The 10,418-nt window shown below is 35.2% G+C and overlaps 1 protein-coding gene across 4 annotated transcripts in view; it reads left to right on the top strand.

Annotated features, from left to right (window-relative positions):
- LOC106466878 (E3 ubiquitin-protein ligase rnf213-alpha-like) overlaps nt 1-10,418 on the top strand; it is a 94,617-nt gene that overhangs the window by 53,332 nt on the left and 30,867 nt on the right. For 3 of the 4 annotated variants that reach the window (XM_022394946.1, XM_022394945.1, XM_022394948.1), the window contains exon 16: nt 1,922-2,075. In XM_022394946.1, coding sequence (XP_022250654.1) covers nt 1,922-2,075 — 154 coding nt within the window. The remainder of the gene's footprint in view (nt 1-1,921; nt 2,076-10,418) is intronic. The other variant, XM_013927185.2, reaches the window with a different exon arrangement.

Consider the following 10,418-nt stretch of genomic DNA (forward strand, 5'->3'; position numbering starts at 1 on the left):
ATTGTAGAGGCAGTAAATTTAAGTGAGTTTAAGAAAAAGCTTGATAAGTATATGAAAGATAAGGGCTGGTTTTAAGATTTTCTTGTTTTAATTATTTTAATTTAGTAGAGGATGGAACAGCTGAGATGGACCAATAGGTCCCATGTTGTCCCAAAACATTATGTTATGCTAAGGTTAGAAACACATTACAGGTAAATGGAGTGTGTCTCAATTGCTAGATTCAAATGTTAATTTATTGTTCAAACAATATATATAGAGGAAAAATAATTCTGGTAGGTGAGTTGCTTTTACAAGTAAGATTAATACTTTTAACTATTTCTGGGCATGAGAGGTGTCATTGACATTCCCTGACCTTTTTTCCTTTCACCTTACAGTTTTGATTTCTTGCTATTGTTGATCAGAAAGTTCCATTTTATATACGTAATCAGTATAAAATTGATTGATACTGATTAAGATATTTCTTATGATACTTTATTTTTCAAATTGTATTTAGTCACTGCCTTTAGCTATAAATCATACAGAAATATTATGAAAATTGAATAGGGTTTCTTGATGACCTACAACTTAACCTGTCACAATGGCATCAGGAGAGGCTACATTGCAATATTCTTGGTCAAGATCAATTCATATGTAATAAATATTGTGAATTTTTTAAACATAATAAGCTGTTCACCTATCTACATTGTTTGAACATGATAAAACTCAACAATAATATCCAATAAATCAGAATTTGAGTTACTTTCCGTTATAGGAGTATTTTGCCATTGCCTATATCCTACTTTCTAAACCTAACTAGGCTTGCCTGCAGATATCTTGTCACACACAAACATTTCTGTAAATTTCAGACAAATATAATTTTAAACAAACTTTTTCAGGCATGAAAAGAATGTCTAAAATAACTATGAAAAATTTCCCAAACTATGATTTGTTTGCAAATATCCTAAACTTTGCATTCAATTCTTTTGTTTTCTTCGCAAGAGCTAGGTATTATCACTTTCCCATGAAACTATAAATTACTTCTCACTCTACTTTATTCGCTCTGTATTGGCATAAATAGTTTGCATCTTCTCTATCCAATGGTATTTCATCTTCATTGATAGCAGTTTTCATTAGTAGTTGTTAACATTACATGCTTAGAAGCCATGAAGGGATATGAATGAGTGACTATTAATGAAATCAGAGAAAGAAAATGAAACAAAAACATGAGAAGTATATTATCAGGGGATAATAGTTCCTTAATGAGTATAAACATATGCTTTGGGATGAGCAGAAAAAAATCAATAAATTTGTTGTTTACAGCTGAGTCTCCTCAAAGCTATGCAGAAAGGTAAATTTGACAATTTTGTTTCATTTTACTTTAAGTAAATATTACAAGATGACAAAATATTGGTTTTCAATATTTCATAGTAAACAGTTGTTCAAATATAATTATTATTTTTACTTAAATTTTGAAATTTGATATACAGGTATGCACTCAACACCTGAAAGTTATTCACCAGTCTGTATAGGACTTGTTTCCCACATCACACTATTCAGGGTGTACAGCATCACATTAGGGAATTAACTAATTTTTATATACATTTGTTAAGACCTTATTTTTAATCATGTATAAAGTGTCACAAGAGTAATAATTTATTAGTATTTTCATATTGTCGACATTGCATCAACTTGAACGCTTGTTCTTACAACAGTTGCCTTGTTTTACCCATTCTCAGCCAGCACATGTGCAACATGGATATATATATATATATATATATATATATGTAGTTATTGTATAATTAATATGTAATTAACAGCTAGTGGATTGTTTTTAAAACAATATTTAGTAAATTCAAATGTGCAATTAGCATTCACGAGTATAGAATGTTAATCATATAAAAAATTGAGTTAAGTGAAGGCATTGATTATACTTATACATCAGGTATGATCCATCAAAGCAAGGACATATACTGGGAGATTCTGACTCATGTCCTGCTGCTCCTGTTGCTGTGAGAAAACTAGGTACTCTGCATCTCACTATTGTGAGATTTTGCATGCATGCAAGTATGTTATATGGTGGAATGCATGCACCACAGGTAGAGTTCGATTTTTTTTAAACCTTTGTCAGTTCAGTTGCTTTTTTTGTTTGTGTAAATAATATTAGTATTAACAGCTTGGTTCTCTCTCTCTTCTTTTTTGTTATAAATAAAGGTAAATCGCCATATTATACTTTCCTTATTTGGTAATATAAACACCTTTTAATTTTATACTTTATAGTTTCTTTATTTCAGTAAGACGAATTTATATGTTGAGCTAAATTAATATTTTATAGCGAGAGAAATAATATTTATCCAACTCATAACCTCTTGCTATGGGTAGGTTAAAGTGTCATCAACTTTTACAGTTACATTAAAAATTTAATTAAACTGCTTTATTATTAACGTATACCAATAAACTTGGCATCAAAGCATAGTTAATAAATTAAATTTTAAAATTATGTAAGTTTTCATTTCTTAATTTTAAAAGGCAATATTTACATAAATCCTCAGTCTCTCCTTGTGTGAGAATTGTGACATTTGTTCTCTAGATTTCAACCATTCTCTAGTTTATTTATCCACCCCTTTATGAAGACTGGAGTTTAACATACATTACTCATTATAATATAGATATTACTAAGGCAGAGTCTTATTTTTATAGTCTTCAATCTTAATTGTTTACAGAGACAAACTATAAAGTCAAACCTTGCCTTTCTCAAATTGCCAATATTTCTCTCTGACATTTTATAGCATTTATAACCAATAGAAAGACGAAGTTTTGAAATACCAAATGATGTATTATATTACTTTGTTTTCAGTACGAAGTATTGTCTGTTTCGTCTTAAGTTTGAAAGCATGTCTAATGGTGTTCATGTCAAGAAGCTTAAGGAACTATTTTAAAACTTTTATGCTATAGTTAGAAAGTTAGTTAAATTGTAATTATTATAGGACATTGTTTGCTTTGTGCATGCTATTATTTTGTGTTCTTAGGTGCATTATTTAAGTAAATAAAAATTTGAAAATAAACGAGAGGTCAAAGGTAATTACTATATTTCTTGTTTTTCATGCATATTTTTATTTCTTGTTATAAAAGTAACTAAAATGTAAAGATTAGAACTTATTAGGTAAGAATAAGTAAGGTAAGAGTAATAATAATTTTCTACGAGGTATGCTCATGCATTGTGTCATCCAGTACCCCAACGTGAGTAAGTGATTTCCAACTTGTATGGCAGGATTATTAGTTAGAAACAGTTCAATTAGCAATAAAACTAAGTATAAACAGGTGAATACTGTGACGAGCATTAAGCTATTTAGGAAAGTAAATGTAGTTTCCAGTTACAATATGCAATCATTCTAGAAACACAAAAGGGTAATTTAGATATATTTCTTATTTTTTATGGTGATTATGAGATTGGTCAAATCGACTAAGTCCACATCGAGTTAAGATAAAGAAAATAACAGAGAAAATATAAAGCTTAATTGCAAGAAAATCTATAATGTTTATTTAGGAGGTTTATAAGGTTGCACAAATGAAATTTGAAAATTTTCAGATGAAGAAAAGCATTTTTAACTTAATGTGAAAATCACTTTGCACTTGGAGCAGTTAACACTCTGATTCCATGTATTTTAGTAAAAATACCTAATTAAAATATTGATTTTTTACAAAAGCCTTGTAATGTTTATTGAAAGCTTGTCAAATTTTGTTAAGTTACATGTACCATATTAAAAGTTATACTCTTTCAACTATGATAGTTACTTTGGGGTTAATAGGACAGTGTAATTATCTAACCCCCATATGGAAAGAGTTAAAGAACTCTTGTATGTAAATAGCTTTTTCACTATATGTGGTAAAGATAATGTTTTAATTTGGATCATGTAGTGATGGCATATATCCATAACTTTTTATATTTTTGCCTGTTGTTCAACTTTTCACTAACATGTAATTTTTATGTATGATTATCTGTATTTTCTTTACCTGACATATTGAAATATTGTTTAAGTTGTGGATTTGTGCATATGATATGGAAAAAAATATGTTTTATTATCCCTAAGATTGGTTTTGTAAATGTTTTTTAAATTTTTTGAAGAAATATTGCACAGTATAGAATTAAGTGTCATTCAGTTTTAAAGAAAAGATACATCAGATTTTAAATGGTAATGATTTGATCCTTTTTTAATTGTTACTTGTCTTTTCTAAACATTATTCTAGACATATTTGAGTACAGAACATTGGTTTTAATACAAGTCTTTGGATTTTTAATATCTAGAAATGGAAAGATATAAGAAATAATGCATATGTACATGTATGGTATGGATGAATTATATTATTAACAAATTATATCATTTAGTTAAAATCTGGTCTTATATAATATAGGGCCTGTTTACAGTGTAACTCATATTCTTTGGGGATTTTAAAGTAGATTTAATTCTAGAAAGCAAGGAGTAAATTACAATCTAAAGGGTTAGTATTGTTACACACCTCTTCAGATGTTTACTTAATAAGTGAGATTTAAAGAAGAGTTCTAAATTTAATATGATAGATGCACATTGAGCCAAACATATTGCTGATGGACTTCAGAGTTAGTGGGTAGCTCAGTTTTGGTAAACAAGTTGGCTCTTTCTAACCAGGTTAAACTTGCTCTGCTTTTGAATATTTTTCTCTGGGTGAAACATGGTAAGTGGCCTGAGAAAATGTGAATAATAACATAAATAAAATAAAATTATTTGTGTGTAATTCAGCTCCACAATACCTGTTATACTGGTCTGTGTTAAGTAATGCTGCCACATCATTTGTGTAGATTAATGTACAGTGTAATTCTCACTCACTGGTGACATGGTGTTATGTTACTTTATTTATTCATTAGTAAAATAATGATATAGTGAAATGGATAATTTAAGAAATAAACCATATATCAGAGCTATAAATATTTATTTTAATAGTTTCCTTTTTGTATTTCTCTTTCATTGTCAACTGCCACTGAACTGAAATACCTAGTAATGTACTTCAATATCATTTAATAAATAAATATGAACAGAGATTAAGTATTTTCTTTATTTGCTCTTTTCCTGGTTGCTAAAGACAGATGCCCCCCTAGTAGCACAGAGGTATGTCTGCAGACTTACAACGCTAGAATCTGGGTTTCGATACCCGTGGTGGGCAGAGCACAGATAGACCATTGTGTAGCTTTGTGCTTAATTACAAACAAACTAAAGACAGAATTACTGGGAATTTTTGTTAAATAATTTTAGGACAATAAACAATTTTTTAAGGATCCTTGTGGAGAATCATAAGAAATTAGTAGTATTTTTCTTGGGAGTTTTAGCTTAGTAAAGAAATTTAGACAATTGTTTACATGTTAGCAGGCTATCAAGCTCTTGTTAAAAGTAATACAAACCAATGTTCTCTGAATAGAGAGTTAAAGCAGATTCATTTTATTTTAGTAAATTATTTATCTGGTACTTTCTGTCTTTTTCTCAAATTAATTCAGAGTAGGTTTTGCTAGGCAATTAGAATTAAATAAGTTGGTCTTGGGGCTAGATAAAAATTAAATTGTTTTAAATAGAAAAATTATGATTTAATTTTAAGCAGAGCACAATGTTTGTGAGTAATGTTCAGTTTAGGGCATCAAATATAAGAAAGTAATATTGCTGACCAGTGGCATAAATGTTGGTTCCAATACGTTACTTCCTTCTGCTCATAGGATTAGCTATTCTCATCCAATGCTGCCATTTATATACAAATTTTTTCTTTACGCATGCCACAAGCCTTCTACTCCCCTCTATTGGAATAGATTGATTCCAACATGCATCACTTCTCTACCAATAGGAGCATGACATACTCAATGATGCATGTGACTCCCTCTATACACGTCTACCGCACTATCACTTTAAGGTTTGGCAGTGTTTGTGCTCGGTTGTGTTCCTTTTTTATTTGTTTAAAGTTTCACGTTTGTCTTTAGTATACTCACAAAGTGGTCTTCATTTATTTTCACTTCTAGTTTTTATTAAGACATTTTCTTAACTATAATCCTAGTTCATTATGAATAACTATGAATTCCGAAGTTATTGTTACCACTTGGGGGGTTCGCACTTATGACTAGCACTATGTCTTAGGCCTCAAGTGTGGGCGACACAATGGGGGATTTATCCACATTTATTTGCCAGGAGATTGAATGTTACATGGGTCAACCTCTGTCTCTGGACCTCGCCCCACTTCAGGTGGACGAGGACTTGGATCACCTATTTCCATCTTCTAATATTACCGTGCCTTCCCATGTCCTGCCTGAGAAGTCAGCTAGGTCTAATACAGTCTATTTGGATTTCGTTTCTGAGATATGTGAGGTTTTATCCCTTTCCCCTATTTCCTATGAACCACATCCTTCCTTACTAAGTTACCAATCTTCCCATCCCTACTTGGTTTTTCCCCCTCCCCAGATATTTGGGTACATGCTGACCAATTTGTCTCAAAATTAAGTGGTGGGATTAGCATGCCTCACCCCCCCATGGGCTTCGGATCAGTTTGCTCTTGTATATCATCGTGCAGACTGTCGTTTACTGGACCAACAGTTGTTCTGTTTCATTTTGTCTGTTTGGGGTAGGACCCCTAAATCTCCTGTAAGTCTGATCCATGCCCAATTTTCTCACCTTCATCTTACCCTCACAACTCTTTTAGGGTATTTCTCTACCATCCATCTTCTCTCTCTGAAGATCTCCACCAAAATCCTGATAGGTTTCCTGGGGACAACCTCTCTCTTCTTTCCTCCATGTTGGCTAGTTGTTGTCTTCAGCTCTGGCTTTACATACGTGGTTTCTCTGTTGTTGGGACCTTCTAGGTTGTGATGCATCCTTAACTTGCATCCCTTTACTATCATCTTATCTTCAGGATTTATGTATGGCCCAATTTCTATGGTAATATGTCTTTCACACGATCTCCGACTCTTTGGAATCACAAGTTGCATCAGTACAACAAGTCTACCCTTTCTAACCTTGTTGCCAATTTTCTTAATCACTGGCGTCCTTTTGTAAAGGATCATTGGGTTCTTCAAGTTTTATCGGAAGGATTCGTAATCCTGTTTTTTTCCACCTCCCATGTCTCCTATACCCATTTCCTTTCCTCTGCCTCAGGATCCCATGACCAGCCAGCATCTGTCAGAGATAGTTCAGGAATTACTATCTTAGCAGGCCATTGAACCTGTTATACATCCTTCACCATCTTTTTATTCCAGACTGTTTGTTGTTCCCAAGAAAACTGGGGATTGGAGACCTGTCATCGATTTGTCCCACCTCAATTGCTTCATTTAACTGCCCCGTTTTACATTGGAGTAATTTCTTACCCAATAGTTGGCATTTTCTCCTGGCTTATGGAAGACCAAGATGGACGTTGCCAATGCTTATCTCCACATCCCCCATATCACCACAGTCTCTTCTGTATCTTCAGTTTGTCCATCATGTGGTGGTTTATCAATTTTGCACCCTACCCTTGAGGCTTGCTTCTGCCTCTTATGTTTTCTATTGGGTAGTCAGAGCTTTTGCTCGTTATCTTCATGCTCTGGGGTTTGATTCTACCATTATATGGATGACTGGCTTCTTCTCGCTCATTTCAAACTGGAATTGGCCAGCCATACTCGTCAGCTCATTCTAGTGGCTGCTCATGTGTGCTAGTTAATCAAATTGGGGAAGTCCTTCCTCCAACCTACCCAGTATTTCATCCACTTGGGTGTCATTTTTGACACTCACCTCTGTCGTGCACATATGCAATCTCTTCAGTGAGTTCTTCACGATCAATGGAACCTTGCTCGGGATACCTTGTCAACTCCCATTATCCTTCCTCCTTCTCTGATGAACGATCTGCACAGGTGGTTAGACAAGGCCCATATGTTGGTGGGCATCCCACTTTCTCCACCTTGTCTGGATTTACATCTTTTCACAGGCACATCCCTTCAGAGTTGGGGTGCATGGGTCAATCACCAGGAGGCTTCGGGTCATTGTCTGTAGATGAAAGGTCAACATCCTTGAGCTTCTCGCAGTGCACTGGGCTTTGAATCACTTCCTTCCTCTTGCCAGATACTGTATTATGGTAGCAAATATTCATCACCAAGGAGCCACCTGGTCGAGATATCTATGTTTTCGAACATTGGACTACTATTTTGGGCCCACATGCACCACATTAAACTCATTGTGTGTCATGTTCTGGGTACTTTCAATCTTGTAGTGGATTGTCTTTCCAACTCCAACCAAATATATCCAAAGAAGTGGTCTTTAGATCCCCTCATTTTCCAGTGGCTTTGAAATTGGTTGGGTTTTCCCTACATAGATGCATTTGCCACATACCTCAATCACAAGTTACCCCTCTTTAGGTCCCCAGAACCTCAGGCTCTGGCTTCAGCCAGGAGTGGTCCCTCAACTTCCTTTATGTTTACCCTTCTATCAGATTACTTCAGCTCTCTCATCCATACCACTCCATGTCGAGTCCTTCTGATTGCTCCTTGTTGGCCAGCTCAACAGTGATTTCCACAATTACAACAACTGCAACTTTCCCTCCAGTACCTGTTCCTTTGTGTCTCTCCCTTATTCGACAATTCTGATCACTGGTTCTACATCCAGCCATTCACTTCCTTCATCCTCGGGCCTGGGTTTTATCAGGTCCTTGGTAATAAGATTAGGTATCTATCGAGTAACTCTCCTTTTAGCTCATTCCATATGTCCTTCTTTAAATGAGGTGTATCAGCACAAATGGAAAGTGTTCCACTGTTGATTTGCGGCTCGGGGATTTTGTACTGACTGATCTACTGTGGCTTGAATGGCAGAGTTTCTGACATGGCTTGTCAACTAGCGTTTGTGGTCTCCTCGCTCTCTGGATATCATGCTATCTTATCCCATACTTTTCGTTTTTGCTTCCCCTGTCCATACCATGCTAATGCTTTCATTCCCGATTAATCATCCCCCTACTCTTCCAGACTGGGATATTAATGTGGTCCTTCATTTGAACCTCTTTCCTCGTGTTCCATGTTTCACGTATCCCTTAAAGCATATTTCCTTCTCCTCTTAGCCTGTGGACATCGAAGATCTGATTTTTTTGCTCTTAATGCTTCACGTATGCTTTACTATCCTATCTATCTTCTCATTTATCCGTTAGGTGTAGTACACATGCCCGACTGTAGGATTTCCTCCAATGGCTGACGAAGAAGAGATGAGGGGGGAAAAGATGAGGCGTTAAATCTGATGAGAAGAGATCTCGAGCAAATTTCGGGAGGAAGAAAACAAGGAAGAATAAGCCAATTGAATAAAAAGTCAAATCCAAATTGTGATGGTAGAAGGGGAAAGATCCCCAAAAGAGGAAGACTGTCAAGGAATAGAGAGTCAGGAATGGGTACAACAGAAGAAAGCCATGCAGGCAATATAACAAAAAAGAGTAAGGACAGGACATACATACAAGTTTATCCAGATTGGAATGGGGTAGAGATGAGAAATAGAAGGTAGGGAAATAGATGAAAAAGGGGAGTTACATTCCCTAGCCGCCGAGATGTTTGAGAGGAATGAACGATCTACTTTTGTCTCCCATTATTTACACCATATTGCAGTTTCTTCTTTGTAGGGTTTTTATTTTCCACCTGTGGCCATTCTTCAGGCTTCAGTGCAACTTTGACTGGGTAAGTTTATATTCATACTTGATTTTCCTTTCAGAGGCCCGCTTTGTGGTGAGTGGTACTCAACCAGGTATTCTTCAATCAGAAATCTTCACTGTACAGCCAATATGGCTTGTAGGTGAATAACTTTGCAATGTAATTACTTCATAAACTTGCCCGTTCCAGACCATACCATCCATGCACTGCATGTGTAAAGCAGAAGGGGATCGCTGCTTATTACTACCATGCCTTGTATTGAATAAATTGGAATGGTCTGCTTTTCAAAATAGGGTTTTATGGTCACTCATTGTACTGTGTCAAGTGATGACGTTCCTCTGGACTCTTCATCAAGTTCTCATCTCCCTTTCTTCTACTTTAGTGTGGGAGTCCTTATCACTTTACAGTTCCAAGCCACTGGAGTGGTCGACTATGGAGGCACCCTGCTGAATGGGTTCTACACAAAGATAGCTATAACCATTCAGTACACAGTAGGGCAGTAGTGTTCCACTTGTGTAGATGATGTGCTATCCTCCAATATGCAGTATACACTCACAAAGAAGTGAGATGTCAAATTGAAATTCATCCCTTGATTGGGAGTCCTCATCATAATTCCACATGGATGTCAGTACCCTGTGGCCGGGTTTAGGATGTAGAGTAGAACCAATCAACATAAGTCCTCACACATGTTTATGGTTGTCTATATTCCTCCATCGATCATACACCTTCTTTGTTGTGGGTTACAGAGGAGTTAAGGGGGGATTGTTCCAGTTCTGTCCTT

This window comes from Limulus polyphemus, unplaced genomic scaffold (assembly GCF_000517525.1).
Source record: "Limulus polyphemus unplaced genomic scaffold, Limulus_polyphemus-2.1.2 Scaffold2409, whole genome shotgun sequence".
Taxonomy (NCBI): domain Eukaryota; kingdom Metazoa; phylum Arthropoda; class Merostomata; order Xiphosura; family Limulidae; genus Limulus; species Limulus polyphemus.